This window comes from Trichosurus vulpecula, chromosome 1 (assembly GCF_011100635.1).
Source record: "Trichosurus vulpecula isolate mTriVul1 chromosome 1, mTriVul1.pri, whole genome shotgun sequence".
Taxonomy (NCBI): Eukaryota; Metazoa; Chordata; class Mammalia; order Diprotodontia; family Phalangeridae; genus Trichosurus; species Trichosurus vulpecula.
Genome location: NC_050573.1, coordinates 19,094,946 through 19,115,639, shown reverse-complemented (window position 1 = coordinate 19,115,639; position 20,694 = coordinate 19,094,946). Strand labels below are relative to the sequence as shown.

Below are 20,694 nucleotides of genomic sequence, written 5' to 3'. Positions count from 1 at the left end.
ATCTGGGGGGTGGGAGGGGCCAGGGCCCAGGCCCCCTCTCTTTGGCCCTTTCAATGCTGAGGGCAGCACGTCCCATTATACGGAGCACACAAAGCCCTGATGGGCTGTTTTCCCACTTCAGCTCATCTGTTTCATGCCAAAGACCCAATTGGTCAGTGGGTTTCCCCACAAGGGTCCCCCCCAACCGTGGCACACATGCCCCTTCCCCCTTACACCACGATCTGGTCCCCTGGAGCCTTTAAACAAGGCTCTTCCTTTCTTTGGCCCACTTTCCTCAGACTGATAGATTCTAAGCTCCTCAAGGGCAGGGAATGTTTACTTTTTATATCCTTGGCATCTAGCCCAGAGTCTGGCATACAGTAGGCACTTAATTAATGCTTCTTTATTGCTTAATTGCTCTCAAAGGACCATTATGTCTTAGGGCTGCAAATGATGCCAGAAGTCATTTGGTGAAACACTCTCATTTTACAGACATAGCCTAAAGAAGCTGAATGACTTGTCCCCAGCTTGGGGTAGATCGGGCACTTGTGCCCCAGTCAGTCGATGAGCAAGCATTAGTTAAGCACTTACACAGGGCAAGTGTTCACATGGTGTTCAGAAGAAGCGATACAAGGACACTCTCATGGTCTCTCTCAAGAACTTTGGAATTGATCATGTGACATGGGAGACACTGGCACAGGACCTCTCAGCATGGCGTGCCCGCATCAGAGAAAGTGCTGTGCTCTATGAGCAAAGCAGAATTGAGACAGCTCAAAGGAAACACAGGATGCACAAGTTTAGAGAATCCACCCCAAATGTTCCCATGGACTATCTGTGCCTGACCTGTGGTAGAGCATTCTGAGCTCGTATTGGCCTGATCAGCCATAGTTGGACACATAGAATCTTGATGCTAGCTAATGATGTCATTTCGGTCCTCTCGCAGAACAAAGGACAACAACCACCACCACTGTGTTGGATGTGCTGGGCTGAAGCACTGGGGATGGAAAGAAAAGCAAAAGCAATCCCTGCCTTCATTTTTGAGGAAGACCAGGTCCTAGGAATCCACGCTTCCCACTATATGGGCCACTAGGGGGTGCCATAGTGCATTGAACACCAGGCTAGACACAGGAAGGCTCATGTTCATGAGTTCGAATCCCGCCTCAGATACTTACTAGCTGTGTGACTCTGGACTATTAACTTAACCCTGTTTGCCTCAGTTTCCTCAACTGTAAAATGAGCTGGAGAAGGAAATGGAAAACCACTGCAGCATCTCTGCCAAGAAAACCATGAAGGGGGCCACAAAGAGTCAGACACAACTGAAATGACTGATCAAAAACACCTTCCCACGCTACCCTTATTCCTCTTCCTCCCCCCTCAGACTTGCATCCACAGCATCTAGAGCTGGGGGAGATTTTATTGATGATCCTCATTCCACATAGGAGGATTGGAAGCCATAATGAATATGGAAGTGCTCTGGGTGATACGAAGAATAATCCGTAGGGTTTCAAGCCAGTATGACTGTCAGAGCTTCAATTTCTCCTCCATAAAATAGGGACACTAATGTTTGTGCTATCTCACAGTGTCATGGAAGGACAAAAGGAAGGAAATAAGCACTTATTAAGCACCTGCTGTATGTCAGGCACAGTACCTAAGTGCTTGACACAGAGCCCAGGGCTCTCTTCAGGACTGCACAAAAAGGAGACATTTATAGTACTGTGGAATACACTTTGGATTTGAAGCCAGGAAGACTTGGAATTTTCTTGGCTGCGTGTGACCTTGGGCACTTCACTTCATCTCTGGGCCTCAGTTTCTCCACCTATAACATAATAGAATTGGGTTAGATGACCTCTAAAGGTTCCTTTCAGCTCTCTATCTATGAAGTTGTAAAGGGGTCAAGAGTTTCACGACTTGGCCATTTTTTGTTCTATTCTCTTACCTAGGTCCACCTCCCTATCCAAAAGAGTTGTAGTAGGTCAAGTTTTGGCTGAGATTTAGGGAAAGATGGGACCTTAAAGGCCACTTAGTCCACCCTCCATTTTATGAAAGATGAAACTCAAGTCTAATGACTTGCCCAAGGTCATACAAATAGAAAGCTAGGCAAATAGAAAGCTAACTGTCCAGGGCTCTTTCCACTCCCTTTCTTAGATACCTGAAGAATTCCAGGTACTCTCAGGTGCTGGTATCAAGTCATCTCTGTGTCTCTTTTCCTTTTTCCTCCTTCCTCCTCCCACTGACCTCACCCTGCCCTGCCCACGATGCTTCCTCCTCCAGCTCTGTGCCCACTCCTGGCCAGCTGCCAGGGCCTCTTCTCTGCTCAGACACCTCTGTTCTACAATCTCTCATCTCAAGCCAGGAGAGAGGGGGAAGAGTGGGTGGAGGTGGATGCTTCTTATATTTGCTTTTGGAGTCTGAGCCAAGGGCCTGTGGGAAGGTTCCTGAGGATGGAGGGGCCACCCACATTTTCTGGGACTTTGAAGTATGGCCAGCCACTTCCGCAAGCTTCCAGCTGCTGCCTGGAGTGCCAAGGTCTTGGCCGCTAGAGCTGCTTCTCAAGAGGAAACTGGGAAGTAGGGTCTCCATGGACCACAGAACAAGTTTTTCTCTGGCTGAGGGGACTGGGAATACTTCCATGGAGAACTGACCCACCATTTTTCTTGACCCATCACTGGCACTCATCAGACTAGTTCTGGTTCCCAGGCCCAGGCTCTCCCCACTGCACCCCTTCACCTCCCAGGCCACCATGATCTCCCATGAAATGCCATTTACCTCAGATGCAGGCAGCCATTGCCTCAGAGGCCAATTAGCTGGAAGGCCAGAGAACTTGGAATACTAGAGCTAGGAGGAAATTTAGAACAGAGGATGTCAGATTTGGAAGGGACCTCAGAACATAGAACCTAGAATGTCAGAACTGGAAAGTGTCTTAAAACATTGGATTGTGAGAGTCAGAAGGGAATTTAGAATTTAGATTACAGAGATGGATGGGAACTTGGAACATAGAACATCCAAACTATAGAGGACTTGAGAATATAAATTAGAAGGAACCTAAAAACAACAAATATTGAACATAAGATGTTATATCTGGAAGGGACCTTAGAACAGAGAATGCTAGACCTTGAAGAGAGCTTAGAACAACGTCAGAGATATGAGGATCTTTAGAACATAGATGTTTGTATGGGAGGGGAATTTGAACCTGGAATGTCAAGGCTGGAAAGAATCTGGAATGTTAAGAGCTAGAAAGGACCTGACACATAAACTGGAAAGAATCTTGAAACATTGAGCATAGAATGTAGGATGTTAGCAATGGAAGACACCGCAGAATAGAGGATACGAGACCTGGAAGAGAGTGCAGAACAGGGAATCTCAGGCCTGGGAGGGGCCTCAGAACAGGGAATGTGAGGTCTGGGAGGGGCCTCAGAACAGGGGATGTCAGGGTTGGGAGGGGCCTTAGAACAGGGGATGTCAGAGATGGGAGGGGCCTTAGATCAGAGAATGTCAGAATGGGGGGAGGGGCTACTTAGATCAGAGAATTGGGTTAGACTGGAACTTAGAACATAGATTGTCAGAGCCCACTAAGATCTTTGTTGTTGTTCAGTCATTTATCAGTCCTGCCCAATTCTTCATGGCCCTTTTTGGGGTTTTCTTGGCAAAGATACTGGAGTGGTTTGCCATTTCATTCTCCAGGCAAACAGGGTTAAGTGACTTGTCCAGGGTCACACAGGTAGTAAGTGTCTGAGGCCAGATTGTAACTCAATAAAATGAGCCTTCCTGACTCCAGGCCCAGTGTTCTATCCACTGTGATGTTGTCTATCTAATCCAAACTTGTCATTTTATAGATGGGAAAATGGAGGTGAGAGGGGGATTTGCTCAGGGAAGGTGGTGACCGAGCAGGCCTCAGTGGCCTGGGGCAGGCCTGTCCTCACACACTGTGGTGGGAGGGGATGAGGCCTGAGAGAAGAGGGCAGGGAATCTTTGACCAAGCTGTGATTCAAACCTGGGTCCCTGGCTCGGGTCCAGGCCTCTGTCACTGAGTCGTGCTGCTACTCATAGGCCCTTATGACCCTCATTGTGGCCCTAGAAGGTGACCCACAGAACCATATCAGCGCCTGACAGTGCCTGGCTAAGGTCCAGTTCGACTTGAAATCTGATGATCCCAGGTGGCAAAGTGGATAGAGGCCTGGACCTAGAGTCAGAAGGTCTTGAGTTCAAATCTAGCCTGAGACCTTGGGCGAGGCACTTAATCTCTGTTTGCCTCAGTTGTGTCATTTGTAAAATGTGGGCAACAGTGCCTACCTCCCAGGGTTATTGTGAGGCTCGAACGGGATGTTTGTAAAGAGCTTTGCGAACCTTCACGTATTCTACGAATGCTTTCTATTACTTGTATGGCTGTCCTATGAGGAATTCTTACAATCCAGGCTGGTAAAAACCAAGCTCTTCCTTTTGGGAGGGGATGCTCACTGTTCTTTTTAGGGAAGTCTCTCCCACATCCACGAAGCCCATAGAGCCACCTCCATCACATCAAGGGTACCAGACAGTATAAGCAACATTCCACACCCATAAGCCCCATCTTCATAAGCAAGTATAGACAATCTTGTTTCCTAAGGATATTTGGAAGCCTGGAAGAATGAGGAGAACGGGGATATAATCTTCTTTTCCCAGATTTCCTTGGTCGCTGGTGGTGGAGGGAGAAGATGGGATGGCTGCTCCCTCGTAGAGAGGCCGGCCCACTGCCCTACCCAGAGGGAGAGAGAAGGCCCGATAAGCCCTGAGCTCAAGCTGGAGACTGAGGTGGCCCAGATTTGTATGGGCTTGTTTTCTCTCCTGATCCAGCTCTTTGTTCCTCAGCAAGGTCATCCCCACACATGTGCTGACTAGGACTTTTAGGAGCCAGACTTTCACCCCCTCCCACCCCCTCCTCTCTGTCCAAGGGCTATAAGAAGCACCGACACAGCTTTGTCTGCTGGGCCAGCTCCCTGTATTTTCCCTGGGGCCCCAGCTCGGTAAGTGAACAGTATGTGGTCAGTGAGAGTGTGAGACCCATCTAGACAGTATTGAGACCTAATAAGGGAAGGGGGTGGGCAAAATGAGCTCCAAGTTCCTTCTAGTTGTAAGATTCTGAGATTTTAATGTTTCCCTACACTAACATTTTGTGATTCTGTGAAACTTTAATGGTCTATGACTCTAACTTTCTGCATGTCTGTGATGCTTAGTTGTTATTCCAAGAATCTTTTTAGTCAGACATTCTGTGTTCCAGCTCTGCCATTCTCTGTTCTAGGCTCCTTCCTAGCTCTACCATTTTCTGTTCTAGGCTCCTTCCCAGCTCTGCCATTCCCTGTTCTAAGGACCCTCTTGATCTGACATTCTATATTCCAAAGTTCCTCATAGTTCTAACATTCTCTGTTCTAAGACCTCTCTCAGTTCTGATATTCTCTATTCTAAGGACCCTCTCAGCTCTGACATTTTATATTCCAAGGTTCCTCATAGCTCTAACATGCCCTGTTCTAAGGACCCTTCCAGCTCTGACATTCTATATTCCAAGGTTCCTCATAGTTCTAACTTTCTCTGTTCTAAAGGCCCTTCCAGCACTGTCCTAATGCTCTGTTTATGTTCTAATGTTCTAGTACCCTTTTCAACTCCAACATTCAACTTTCTATGATTCAATATGCTGTGTAGGATTCTTTATCCTTCTAGGTCCTTCTTTGTGTGGAGAGGGGAGCCTAGGGCTGAAAACTTTCTTAAAGAAAGGGCAAGGACCCTCTACGTACAAAATTCCCTTCTCCTCCACTTCTGGTTCTCTCTTCTTTTTTTCTTCTCTTTCTTCTTCTTCTTCTTCTTCTTCTTCTTCTTCTTCTTCTTCTTCTTCTTCTTCTTCTTCTTCTTCTTCTTTTTCTTGTTCTTCTTCTTCTTCTTGTTCTTCTTCTTCTTCTTCTTGTTCTTCTTCTTCTTCTTCTTGTTCTTCTTCTTGTTCTTGTTCTTCTTGTTCTTGTTCTTCTTGTTCTTGTTCTTGTTCTTGTTCTTGTTCTTGTTCTTGTTCTTGTTCTTCTTCTTCTTCTTCTTCTTCTTCTTCTTCTTCTTCTTCTTCTTCATCTTCTTCTTCACCTGCTCCTTTTCCTTTCCCCAGCTAGAAGAGGAGTCACGATGTCTCAACAATGTACCAAATCATCTGGCCACTGGAAGGTAGGTGCAAAGACTTGGGGTGGTGGTGAGGAGATATAGATCAAAGGGAGGGATCTATGAATCACTGGTGCAAATGACTACCGATGTCCCCTCCTTTATCCCTCTCAAATTTCCCACCTCAGCTCAGACTCCATCTTTACCTGCATAAAGGCATCTTGGTAGAAACAGAAGAAGCCCTGAATTAAGGAGACTTTTATGTGAGCCCAGACTCTGACTGCTCACTCATTGTGACCTTCCCTTCTTCATGCCTCATCTTTAAAATGAGGAGGTTGGGCTGGGCAATCTCCAAGAGATCTGACCATGTATGTGTGAGCCTGGGGAAGAGAGAGCAGCTGTAAATCTATGGTGTCCAGTGCCCAGGGAGAGGACCCTGCAGTACTGCCGCAGAAGTAGCAGGTGCACTGAGGTTGGAAGGAGAGGATTGATTGGAGAGAAGGAACAACAAGCTCAGTATTGACTTGCCCAAGGTTACACAATAGGGCTATACCTGGGACTTGGATTTCGTGGCTCCTAGGCCTCTTTCTCCCAGGACCACAATGCATTCTCTCTATCAGATAACCCTAAGCAGGGAAGGAAAGCCAACTAAAACAGGCATTGACTATGATTCATAAAAGTCTTGGCAGGCTGGAAACATTAGGCTGAATGTAGTAAGATGAAATCGAATGAGGACCAATGCAAAGTTTTACTTTTGGGTTCAAAAAATCAACTTTCCAAGTTCAAGGTGGAAGAGACAGAGTCAGACAGTAAATTTTATATAAAAAATAAGTTTAGTGGTCTTCATGCTCAATTGAGTCAGTGACATGTTGTAGTTGGTAGAATGGGCAGTTAGGTGGCACAGTGGCTAGACTTAGAGCATTGGGTCTGGAGGGAGGAAGATTCATCTTCCTGAGTTCAAATCTGGCCTCAGATACTAGCTTATGTGATCCTAGGCAAGTTACTTGACCCTGTTTGCCTTAGTTTCCTCATCTGTAAAATGAGCTAGAGAAGGAAATGGCAAACCACCATAATATCTTTACCCAAAACGGGGTAATGAAGTGTCAGATACGACTGAAAAATGACTGAAAAGCAACAAATAATGTAGCAGCTACAAAAACTAATAAGAGGTATAGCATCTAGGCCTAGGGAGGTGATTATATTCCCTTTGTCCTCTATCCTGCTCAGTCAATGAACATTTATCAAGCACCCACCATGTGCCAGATGCCATGCTAGATGCCAGTCAGACCACATCTGAAGTATTGTATTAGTTCTGGGCGCCTCATTTTGGGAAGAACATCGATGGAATGTCCAGAGGAAGGTGCTCTAGAGATTGTTGCAGGGTGCATAGTGTCTTGGATTTTGAGTCCATAAGATCTGGGTTCAAGTCTCACTTCTGGCAATTGCTAGCATATGACTGTGGACAATTCACTGTTCTTCCATTTATTTGTCTGCTAAAATGAGAGTGTTGGGCTGGATGGTTTCTGAAGGCTCTTCTGCCTTGGAATCTATGATCTCATCACCCTGTGATTTCCACCAACCAAAATGGTGAAGGAAGGGCCTTAAGTCTATTCCGTATGAGGACTGGTTGAAAGAAACGGGGATTTTTAGTCTGAAAAAGAGAGATGTGTGTGTGTGTGTGTGTGTGTGTGTGTGTGTGTTTGTGTGTGTGTATGTGTTGGGAGGGTAGGAGAGGACTGAGTATGTAGAATATTCTAGCTGTCTTCAATGATTCAAAGGACTATGACATAGAGCAGAGATTAGATTTGTATTTGATGGGGCAGTGAATAAAGCACTGGCCCTGGAGTTCAAATCTGGCCTCAGACACTTACTATCTGTGTGACTCTGGACAAGTCACTTAATCTCAATTGCTTCCCCCCCCCCCAAAAAAAAAAGATTTGTATTTGGCCTCCTGGGGCAGAACAGATGAAAATCAAAAAGGTTTGGCTGCAGGGGAAAATTTGAGCTGGCCCAATGTGGAATGTAGTGAGTTCTTCTTCACACAAAAACTAAATGCTCCATATTGGGTGTGTCGTAGTGGAGATTCTTTGGGGGTAAGGGCTGGACCATATGACCTCAGAGGTCCCTTCAGATCTTTATAAGGTTTAAATGGTTGGGCTTTGCCCAATGGATCCTTAGGATTCCTTACTCAAACTTTTCCCCCTTTATCAACTTACATTTGTCCTTCCCTCTCAGAGTTCTAGGAAGCTGGGCCTATGGTGAGGGCTCCTCTTTGCTAGAGACAGGGAGGGGAAGGTGGTTTGGCGTCAAACCCTGGACTGCCCTCACTATCCTGCCTCTTTTACCTAGATAGTGGTCTGGGACCAGGAGGGTTTCCAGGGCCGGCGGCATGAATTCACAGCCGAGTGTCCCAGTGTCCTGGAGGTTGGCTTTGAGACAGTCCGATCCGTCAAAGTACAGAGTGGAGCGTGAGTTTGCTGTGTGGCATGGGAAGGATCCTCTGGGCAGGCAGGAAAATCTGTCCTCCCTGGGAACTCAGCTCGCTGGGACCCTGGGGTCTGGGAATCGGGCCTGATGGTTTCCCTTTCATGCCTCTCACATTGGACCTGTTGTAGAATTCCAAGCATTTTATTACCCTGTTTTCTCATCTTCAGCTTCTCTGTTGTTGAACCCGTCTCAGAGTCCCTTCTCCCCACTTCCCATTAGTTCTCTGGAGCTGCTTTCTTCTAGCCATAGAGGAAACCTCAAACTGATTCATACTAAAGTGTGACTCTACATATGTGTTAAAAAAAAAAGGGCCACATGTGGAGAATAACGCTTAATCCAAACACGTGAAGGATATGGAAGGACTTCATAAGCCTGAGTGGATGAAAGAATTTTGACTACATGACCTTCCTGGGGCTGTTCAAATCAGGCCAGAAGGCAATCATCTTCTCCACCCATGGTTGGATTGCATAGCATTTTTTGTGGACGTGGACCCAGGTCAAGTGCCATTTTAACGTTCCCAGTCTCTCACATGCTACTGAAGCCCTGAGGATATGATCCCACTGGACATCAGGCTAATGAAAATACCATGGAATAAACACCACTTAGACCAGGATGAGCGCAAATCAAGTTCCCTTTGCCTGGGGATTCTATTTAAATGACCTCTTCCCCCACCCCCTTAGATCACCAGATCGAAGGTGGGGAGTAAGATGTAGAATGACTGGAAAAGTGAAGGGTGGGGCTAGAGTGTGGAGGACTTTGAACAACAGACCGGGTTCGGTACTAGATCCTGGGGCCGATAAGGAGCCTGCCACTGAGTAGGCTGGTGACAGGTCCCACCTGCAGGAGTGGCAGCCTCAGAGCTCAGCCACCCTCCCTCCCTCTCCCTGTCTGCAGGTGGGTAGGTTTTGAACACGCCGGCTTCCAAGGGCAGCAGTTTGTCCTGGAGCGAGGTGAGTACCCAAGCTGGGAAGCCTGGAGCGGCAACGTCGCCTACCACGTGGAGAGACTCACCTCCTTCCGTCCTGTAGCTTGTGCGGTAAGTATCTCGGCTCAGCTCAATTCAATTCGACAAGCACATGTTGGACTAAGTGCCCGTCCAGGCTGGACGAGGTGGCCACCTAGGTACCTCTCCGCTCCCAGTGCGGGACTTTGGTGATTCCGCATTGACCCAGTACCCACTATGTGCCAGCCGCTGCCCCAGGCACTGAGGGTGGAAAGACAAAGACAAAAGAGCCCCTGCCCTCAAGGAGCTTACGTTCTTCTGCTGGAAAATAACGTGTAGTGTACCCAGCCAAGTGAGTCCAACATATAAGCAAAGTCAATACACACAAATGTGGGTGGGGAAGGGGGAAAAGTCAACAGCTGGAGCTGGGGGTTCTCAACCTTCTTTGTCATGGACCCTTTGGCTGTTGGGACCTCTTCTCTGAAGAGTGTTTTTAAATGCATAGAATAAAATACATAGGATTACAAAGAAAACCAATTCTAGAGAAATACAGTTGTATGTGTATACACACACACATATACACATATCCTACATATATGTAAACACACATAAATGTGTATGTATATAAATATGTGTATTTATAAGCATGCACACACACATATGTGTATGTATGTGTATAGTATATATCTCTTCTATTTAAATGACCCCTCCCCCCTCCCCCTTAGCTCACCAGATGGAATGTAAGGAGTAAGATGTAGAAACACTGGAAAAGTGGGGAGTGGGCTTGGGTGTGGAGGGCTTTGAACGCCAAACAGCATTCTGTACTAGATTCTAGAGCCAATAAGGAGCCTGCTACTGGGTAGGGTGGTACACTCACACATATGCATATACACATACACAAAACCGCATTAAGCCTTTGGGGACTTTATCATATATATTATATATAAGACTCACATGTAATCTAACCTATATTAGATTAACCACATTGATATAATTATATTATGTTATATAAAATGATATCACTTGTATATATTATATTAACATGTAATTTGGATTGTATATTATGTAATGTATAGAATATACTAATATTTATTTCTTTTTGCATGAATATCATGTTAATATATTAATATTATATATCATGATGTTATGTTGATATAAATATATTACTATGTTAATAATGTTACCCAAAAAAATCTTAATGCAGTTGGGTGATACGAACTGAGCCTTGAATAGTCTAATGATAATGATAATAATTTGGGTAATAATATTACTATTAACAAATACCACTTCACATCTGTTTAGTTTATTGTTTACAAAGCTATTAAAATATCTCAAAAGGTAGTGAGGTGGAGGTCTCCAAGCAGAGGCAAGATGACCACCTGTCAGGGATGTTGCAGAAACTTTATTCTAGTTTAGCCACAAGTTGGACTAGATGGTCCCGTTCCTTCCAAATTGGTGATTCTGTGATTTGGAAAAAAATCTAAGTACAAGGAATAAAGTGGTATAGGTATTCACGGGGGCAGGTGGGGTGGTAAATATATGAGGAAGGGAAGTTTCCTTAGGACAAAACCTTGGAGAATCCATACTGGAGATTGTGAAGGAGAAATGTTGCCACGGAAAGATCAGTAAGCAAACATTTATTAAGCTCCTACTATGTACTGCACTAGGCACTATATATACAAAGATAAAAGCAAAACAGTCTCTTCTCTCGAGGAATTTATATTCTAAAGGTCTTGGAGAGGAATCAGGTAGGACCTACGGACACGCAGACCTAGTTTTGATATAAGGAACCACTTCTCACGATTAGAGCTGTCTACAAGTGGAGCAGGCTGCCCTGGGCAGTAGTGAGCTCCCCCAGGAGAGGCTGCCTGCCCACTTGCTGGAGATGTTAGGGTAGAGATTCCCATTTAAGTACTAAGTATCCCGGATGAGGTCCTTTCTCCAATTCCGAGAGCCTCTGGATTCCCTTCTGTGTTTCCTGTAGAACCACCGAGACTCCAGGATGACCATCTTTGAGCAGGAAAACTTTCTGGGCAGGAAGGGAGAATTGAGTGATGACTACCCCTCCCTACAAGCCATGGGCTGGGACAACAATGAAGTGGGCTCCTTCCGAGTCCATTGTGGGGCGTAAGTAGATCTAAGAGCCTGGATTTCCTCCGGGGAGGGATGATGGGGGCAGAGAGGCCAATTAGGCAGGAAACAAGCAGACAGAGGGAAGAGGCTGATAATATAGGAGCTTGCATTTTTACATTAAGGTTTCCCAAGTGATTTACACGCATTATCTCATTTAATTCTTAAACGTCATCTACCCGAAAGGATCATAGCACTTAGAACTGGAAGGGTCTTTAGAGATAATTTAGTCCAAACCCCTCATTTTCCAGATGAGGTATGTGAGGCACAGATAAGTTAAGTGACTACCATAGAATAAGGAGCCAAGATGAAAACTCCTGATTCCAGTGTTCTTTCTATTATAATGAACTTCCCCATCCCCTAGGCTCTCACAACTAGGAAGGAAGCCAATAGTTGAAACTTTTCCCAATAGCCAACCAGTTTCTTTGTTGTGTCTCTTCTGAAGACCTTATTCTTTGGGAACTACATAGTGAAAAGGGGACAGTGTTCTCAATCCAGAACCTACAGCCTCCCGGCATAGCCCCTGCCCTTCTCCTGTCCCATGACCCCCTGGGAGGGCATCTGATCTTGTTTCCCTGGGGTGAAAGGAAAGATACCTCCGTTCTCAATTTATATTTGCTTTCCAGCTGGGTTTGTTCCCAGTTCCCAGGCTACCGAGGCTACCAGTATGTTCTGGAATGTGATCACCACTCAGGAGACTACAAACACTTTCGGGAGTGGGGGTCCCATGCTCAAACTTTCCAGATTCAGTCCATCCGCAGAATCCAGCAGTGATAACCCCAACTCCCATGCTGGATATCTGGCCCAGGCCACAAAGAATAAATGTTTGTTCAACCTCAGCCTTTTGTTTATTCATTCAACTCTTTCCAAACTGTGCCTATACCCTCCCTGCCACTGAAATTCAGTTCAATTCTCTAAGCCCTAACGAAGTGCCTACCATGTGCCATCTTAAACTCAACTGATCCAAAACAGAACTCAAATGCCTACTGTGTGCCATCTTAAACTCAACACATCCAAAACAGAATTCATTATTTTCCCACCCCAATCCCTCTCCTCTCCTAAACTTCTATGTTACTTACCAGAGGAACCCCTATCCTCCCAATCACCCAGGATCTCAACCTCAGCAACATTCATCATGAATGCATTTACAGGCTTTTGTTCTAGAGATGGTAGAGACAGTGCCACTCCCCTCCCCCACCCACGACTGAGTCTCTTTGCTTTGGAGTGACACACCCTCTTCTTGGGATGGGGTTGGGGGTTGTAAGCACACTCACCAGATCCTTCCACCTCATATTACTTCGAAGCAAAGCTCATTTGCAGTATGGCATATGTGAACTTAGCATCATTAAAGGTCAAGCTTTCAGAAGCCGTTTTGATCATTAACAGTAATGGGGTTACAGAAGTCTTTCAGCAGGTTGCCTAGTGACTGCTTACAAGTCTCCATTAGCAGTAGGGTTGACTTTAATTTGAACATGAGCTTGGACAGACTTGGGGAGATGGTGGAGGATAGAAGGACCTGCCATGCTGTGGTCCATGGGATGACAAAGAGTCAGACATGATTGAACAACAACAAACTTTAATTCATCCTGAAAATATTATGTACTATAGGACTAGACCATGGGCATCATTATAGCCTCTAATCATTTGGATAATTAACTTGTGCAATAACAAAAGGAAAACAAAAAACAACCACCAGGTATCCTGGTCTCTTTGTCTTGACAGCTAATGATTAAATAGCACTTAAGATTTGCAAAACACTTGATTCTCCCAATAACCTTGTAAAGTAGTGGCTATCCTTACCCACATAAGAGAAGGAAATCAGCAATTATTTAGCACCTACTATGAGCCAGGCATTGTGTCGAGCCCTTTCTAACAAATATTATCTCATTTGATCACATTTCACAGAAAAGGAAATTGAAGTTGAGAATAATTAAGTGACTTGCCCAGGGTCACACAGCTAGTAAGTGTCTGAGGCTGGATTTGAACTCAGGTCTTTCTGCCTCCAGGCCCAGCACTGTATCTACTGTGCCACTCAGTAGCCCCATTTATAAACATAGCATTCAAGCATTCATACAAAACAATTTCAAGGATTTAAAACATAAACTCAAAACTTATTGCCAGTATAATAACATTATTTATTAATTGAATGAATCTCCAGCTCAGCTACATGAAAAAACCATTCTAACTGGCATTCTGTGTTAGCTGCATTTACAAGCCAGGAGTTGAGACTTTTACTCTTGGGTACAAAGGTGTCATCAGCAGCTACCATTCATTTAGAGCATAAATCAACTAACCTGGGGATAAGAATGGTCCCCAGTGAATATATCTGACCCAAAGTAAATCCCAATTATAAACTACACACTCTGAAAGGTTGCTACATGATTCCAGCTGCTTTTCCCCATCCACAGAATCTGTGAAATGAAGTTCAGAAATCATTAGCAAAAATGAACTTCAAATCCAAGAGGAGGAAACACATTTCTCCAAGTGATGTTTCCCTGCTTTACTGGATGGTAATTTCACTATTCACCTCTTATGAAAATGAGGTCTAAAAATTCCTTAAGTTAACTTAAATGTCTGCCTTCTGAAATCTTGGGCTTTTCTTTGTTCTCTTCTGAATGCAGTTATTTACACACACACACACACACACACACACACACACACACACAAACAACAACAACAACACTACTAGCAGCTGCTGTGGAGGTGTAAGACCAACAACACCAGCACACAGGAGGGCTGCCAGCACAGATTCTTTGATCTGCTTTTGTAAGGAAAGCAACTTTAAGGGGTTTAATTAACTTTAATTAAACATACATACATAAACATATAAACATACATATATAAAGATATAAACATAATTAAACTTTAATTAAACATACATATACCATTCACTTAGTTCAGGGGAAAAAGTCAGCACCCTGAACTTCAGAGAAAACACAAACAGAAATTACAAGCAGAAATTATATAAACAGAGCAAATAACACAAATTAGCAGACAAGGCTTCTAACTGTCTGTCCATAGCAATACACCTATAGTTACCAGATAGAGAAGCACCAGCATCTGGGGGGGTGGGCCTCCCCAGAGTCTTGTCTGGCCAAATCACAGAAACACTCTTCCAATGAGTGAGTCCCCAAAGAAAAATGCTCACCTCAGAGTATATATACACTTATTCAGGGTCAGAGGGTGTCACAAGCATGTGACTCAAACTCATGTGACTTAGGCTTTCTTGTGACTTAAGCAGGTCATCAAAGACTCTTGATTCAATCAAAGACTCTTGATTGAAATAAAGGCAAGACTCAATCAAAGGCATTTGATTTCCTTAGTGCTGAGAAGCATTCCAAAAGAAAAAACAATGAAAAGTCCCACTTTACTTGCCATTACAACACATAAACTTTTCAGGTCGAATGCATGCACTTCTAATTGCCAAAACTGAACCCCAAGACTACACTTTCTCAGTGTAACTGACCTTTAATTTCTCTTCATTTGTCTTCAGTTGTCTCGGATGAACCCAGACTGAGCCTTGCAAACCAAAGAATTGCATTTCTTTATATACATGGAGTCAATATTTCACTTACTACTTTTGTTAACTTCTTAACCTTTTGCTTCTCTGCTTTCAAATAATTTTTTGCAAAATTTTTAGATCCAGTATCCTCTTTCTCTAATGTATTTTTCTTTTGCAAATGAGCACTTTTTTCAGATGCATTATGAATTCATTGCAAAACTTTGCTTTTCCCTGATCAGAGCTGAAATTCGCTGCTTTATAGAGTTTCTCACTTCATCATTTAAATATGTCTGATTTGCATTCTTAAGAATTTGCAAATGAGTGATCTAGCCTAATTCCTTTTAGGTGACTGCTTCTAATTTATTTGGTTAATTACATCCTGCCAAGGCAGCTAGGTGGTGCAGTACTGGCCCTGGAGTCAGAAGGACTCTTCTTCCTGAGTTCAAATCTGGCCTCAGACACTTCCTAGCTGTGTGACCCTGGGCAGGTCACTTAATCCTGTTTGCCTCAGTTTGCCTCATTTGTAAAATGAAAAGGAAATGGCAAACCATCACCCCGGTATCTTGGCCAAGAAAATTCCAAATGGCATCATGAAGACTCGAATATGGTTGAACAACTGAACAACCAAGGCGTTCAGAGAAAGCCAAACTTTTAAAATAAAATGCAGCCTTTCTTATTCCCATGATCTTCTCTGCCTCCCCACATTACTTTGTTTTTCTTTTCAAGTCAGAGGAGTTAAGAATGGTTAAGAATGGTTTGTTGCTATGTGCTTCTTAAACACTCATAGTTAGCTTCAAGCTTTCCTCTTGCAAATTGGCTAGTTTTCTATCTTTGCTTTTGGTATCACTGAAAGAAAAACTTTTAAACTGTCTTGAATTGTATTTAAGGACTGAGAACAATTAATACAAACTCACAGAAAACACAAGAAACAAGCATTTCTGTTGTTAGCAACGTTCATCACACAACCAAAACTCCATAGAGTGCACTCTTAATTTAGATTAAGCAAGGACCCCTTTAAAAATAGACTTCAGACAAATCATTTTGAATTTGCATGTTTCATTTCTCTAATGGTTGAAATAGAAACGTGGCCTTTTGGGGACAGAGATATTTTTATTTGTTCTGTTTCCCAGTCTAAAATTGTTCCTGTTTTTCCCAATTTGGACCTTTAGTGCATCGGGGAAGAGGGGTTTTCGAAGCTCACTGACTGACAAGAGAATCTTGAGTCCAGCTTTACCTTTAGAGCAGGGAGCAGGGCAGAGAGCCATCATTTTATTGCTGAAGTTCCTCTGATCTCTTTTATAAAAAAATTTTTTTTGTTTCATCAAATATTTCCCAGTTACATGTAAGAATGCTTTAACAATCATTTTTTTTAAATTTTGAGTTATACCACGCATACATTTTGACATAGCAACACTGCTACTAGGTTTGTATCCCAAAAGAGATTAAAAAAACAAAAAGAAAAGGACCAAAGGACTAATCCAACCATTCTGGAGAACAATTTGGAACTATGCCCAAAGGGCTATAAAACCACACATACCCAGTGACCTAGCCATACCACTACTAGGTCTGTATTTCAAAGAGATTGAAGAAAAATGAAAAGGATCTATTTGTACAAAAATATTTATGGCACCTCTTTTCTGGAGGTAAAGAATTAGAAATTGACGGGATGTCCATCATTTGGGAAATGGCTGGATAAGTTGTGGTGTGTAGTTATGATGGAATACTGTTGCACTGTAAGAGATGATGAGCAGGATGCTCTCAGAAAAACCTGGAAAGACTTATATGAACTGATACAAAGTGAAATGCACAGCGTACAAAGTAACAGCAATATTGCGCAATGATCAGCTGTGAATGACTTAGCTATTCTCAGCAATGCAATGATCCATGACAACTCTGAAGGACTTAGGATGAAAAATGCCATCCCTCCCCAGAGGGTGTTGATGGTGCTGTTGGTGCTGAATGCAGATTGAAGCAATTTTATTTTTTTCCCCCACTTTATTTTTCTTGAGTTTTTTTTGTCTATATTTTCTTTCACAACATGACTATTTTGGATATGTTTTGCACGACTACACATATATAACCCATATGGAATTCTTTGCCTTCTCTTTGGGGGGGAGGGTGGAGAAAGGGAGAGAATTTGGAACTCAAAGTTTTAAAAACAAATGTTAAAAATTATTTTTACGTGTAACTGGGGAAATATTAAATACTAAATAAATACAAAAAATTTTGAGTTCCAAATTCCCACTTTCCTTTCTACTTTTTCCTCCCTTCTTGGGAAGGCAAGCAATTTGTTATATTGTACATATGAAGTTATGCAAAACATATTTCCATATTAGCCATGTTGCCAAAAAGAACACAAACAAAATAAAGCAATAAAAAGAGTAAAAAAGAAAGTACACATCGATCTGCATTCAGATTTCACCACTTGTCTCTTTGGAGGTGAATAGCATCATTTATTGTGAGTTGATCATACTTACAATATTGCTGTGACTGTGTAGCAGGAGGACATTGGTCCTCTTGGTTCTGCTCACTTTACTTTATAGTCTTCCAAGGTTTCTTGAAACCATCCTGCTTGTCATTCCTTAAAGCACAATAGTATTCCATTATAATCCCATACCACAACTTGCTCAGCCATTGCCTGACATGTATCCCCTCAATTTCCAATTCTTTGCCAACACAAAGAGAACTACTATAAATATTTTTGTACAAATAGGTCCTTTTCGCTTTTCTTCAATCTCTTTGAAATACAGACCTAGTAGTGGTATGGCTAGGTCATTGGGTATGTGTGGTTTTATAGCCCTTTGGGCATAGTTCCAAATTGTTCTCCAGAACAGTTGGATTAGTTTACCCACCAACTAGCTGTACCTACCAACAGTGCATTAGTGTCCTAATTTTCCCACATCACCTCCAGCATTTATCATTTTCCTTTTCTGTCATGTTAGCCAATCTGATAGGTGTGAGGTGGTATCTCAGAGTTGTTTTAATTTGCATTTGTCTAATCAGTAGTGATTTAGAGCATTTTTTCATGTCACTCTTGATGGCTTTCATTTCTTCTTCTAAAAACAGCCTGTTCAGATTCCTTTGACCATTTATCAACTGGAAAATGGCTCTTATTTTTATAAATTTGTCTCAGTTACCTACAAATTTGAAAAATGAGGCCTTTTCAGAGAAACTGCCATAAAATTTTTCCCTAGTTTCTTGTTGTCCTTTTAAATTTGGCTGCATTAATTTTGTTTGTGCAAAAGTTTTTAATTTCATGTAATCAAAATTATCTATGTTACTTCTCATAATCCTTTCTGTCTCTTGTTTGAGTAAAACATAGATCCATAGATCTGACAGATACATTTTCCCATGCTCCCCTAATTTACTTATGACATCATCCTTTATGTCTAAATTATTTATTTCCATTAATATAGTCTGTTTATCACCATTAATGCATTTCCTTAAAAAAGGGCTTTTTGTCCTTAAAATATCTTCCACCTTTCTTTCTTTTTTTTTCTGGAAGGTGGAAGGGAGGGCAATTGGGGTTAAGTGACTTGCCCAAGGTCACACAGTAGTAAGTGCGTCAAGTGTCTGAGGTCAGATTTGAACTCAGGTCCTCCTGACTCCAGGGCCAGTGCTTTACCCTCTGTACCACCTAGCTGCCCCTCTTCCACCTTTCCAAGGAGTTTTTCTTACAAGCCTGGAAAGGGCTTTAAAGAAAAATATTTCTTAATATTTTCAATTTAACTAAAAAGCAGATTTTTAATGTATTTCCAAAAGAGGTAAGCCTAATGGTCTATGGATTTCAAGTACTGTTGCTCATGAACTCCCATCCAGTGTGCTCCTCATTACCAATTAACCAGTACAGCTCTATAGGCTTTTAGGAATAATTGCAAACGCATAGTGGACAGTTGTTACAGAAACATCTCCTTACCTGCACTCCAAACATGGTGTGTACTTTCCCCTTGTACATCTGAGATCCCTGGAGAGAGTGGGCTCAAGCACAGAGAGCACATGTGACCAGAGGGTCAGCTCATAATTCCTGGTTACTAGAAGTCCCTTTCTTTCTTTGTAGAGTGCTAGTGAGTTACCCTCTCTGCTCTCTGCTGGACTCTGAGGGTCATCTCCCAGTTAGAGTTCTGAAGTTGCCTTTCCTTGGTGTGTCTAGCATATCTGAGGTGTGTCTCTCAGCTGCAAGTGTAGATACAGCTGTCAACCCCTGCTTCTCTGTGGGCAATGCTACCGGCTCTGGTCTACACTCAGGAGTTACCAACCCTTCCAAGTTCATGGTGTGGTTACCTAGTGAATGGTGGCGAGAGAAAGGAAGGGGCGGAGCGTCATGTGGACAATTCCTTCCAAGAGTCCTTTACCACTGGATTCCATCATTGCCAGACTGACCTGCTACTGGAACTCAATATTTTAAGCTGGCTCCCTAGAGGTGGGGCTGATTCTTTCAGTCCATCAGAAGACATTTCCTATGTGGTTTCATCTGTCTATATCTAATGATCAAAGAACTTCACTCAACCCAAATCTATTAAGAACTTCTTTGAATCTAGTTTACCTCTTTGGTTCAATCCAATTGGCCTTCTGGGATTATGTTACACAACCAACACCAGCACTGTTATTCCTTCCTGGATGTAAGCTTCTTGAGGGTAGAGGTAATTTTGATTTTGTATTCCTGGCATCTAGCAGACACTTAATAAATGCTTGCAGAATTTAAATGGATTGAGGAAACTGAATCCCAAAGAGTTTAAATCTCTGACCAAAAATTAGTGCTAGTGCAAGGTCTAACAGCCAAGATCTTGGAATCTGAAAATAGGATCATTTTTGTCCCTCACACACACACTTCTAAGGTTCCTCATCCTTCCTTATGCTCAATTCAATTTCAGTTTTAGGAGCATGGAACCTACAGCTAGAACCTAGAGCTAGGGACCATCTTCATTGGGCTAGAGAATGGACCTCTTTTCCTGCCTGGTTTACATTCAATGACACAGCTTGTGAGCTCACAGGCTCAGAAGTTTAGAGAAAGATGAGTTTCCACAGGCTTAGTCCAGCCCCTTCATCTTACAGCTGAGGAAACTGAGACCCAAAGAGGTGAAATGGCTTGTCCAAGCTCACGGACAGTAAGTGGCAAAGTCAGGAGTAGAACCCAGGTCCTTGAACTCCCAATCCAATGTTCAGTTCTATTTTACCAAGTTGTTTCAATACAGTCCACATTTATTAAGGACCTACTGTGCGCATGATGCTGAGGAAGAAATGAAGGTTAGATAAAACACTTGCTGGTTTTCTCTGGTTAGAGAGGCAGAACAGGCACTATTACCCCCATTTTAACAGAGATTGGACTGAGACTTAGAAAGGGGAGATTAAATCATCTCCTGGGGATATCTGACTAGCAATGAGACAGAGCAGAACTCCAGGACTAGGGCTCTTCCCACAGGTTTAGATCTAGGAGAGTCTTCAGAGGCCCCTAGTCCAACCTCATTTTGCAGGTGAGGAAACTGAGGATCAGAGACAGGAAGTGACTTGTTCAGGGTCATACAGGTAATACGATCATAGGAACACA

The 20,694-nt window shown here is 43.1% G+C and overlaps 1 protein-coding gene across 2 annotated transcripts; it reads left to right on the top strand.

The window, feature by feature from the left end:
• Nucleotides 1-6,114: 6,114 nt before the first annotated feature.
• On the top strand, nt 6,115-12,421 carry CRYBA4 (crystallin beta A4). 2 transcript variants are annotated; one of them, XM_036742031.1, is made up of 5 exons: nt 6,115-6,153; nt 8,437-8,555; nt 9,469-9,610; nt 11,502-11,644; nt 12,274-12,421. In XM_036742031.1, the coding sequence occupies exons 1-5, from the start codon at nt 6,115-6,117 to the stop codon at nt 12,419-12,421; spliced, it is 591 nt and encodes a 196-aa protein (XP_036597926.1). The 2 variants fall into 2 exon arrangements, with proteins under 2 accessions (XP_036597926.1, XP_036597927.1); XM_036742032.1 differs by having other exon boundaries at nt 6,115-6,157; nt 8,441-8,555.
• Nucleotides 12,422-20,694: the final 8,273 nt, after the last annotated feature.

Bases quoted from the DNA above. Each gene is read 5' to 3' on its own strand.
- CRYBA4 (XM_036742031.1), top strand. From the start codon at position 6,115: ATGTCTCAACAATGTACCAAATCATCTGGCCACTGGAAG. The intron at 6,154-8,436 runs GTAGGTGCAAAG...TCTTTTACCTAG, and splicing joins AATCATCTGGCCACTGGAAG to ATAGTGGTCTGGGACCAGGA. The intron at 8,556-9,468 runs GTGAGTTTGCTG...CCCTGTCTGCAG, and splicing joins GTCAAAGTACAGAGTGGAGC to GTGGGTAGGTTTTGAACACG.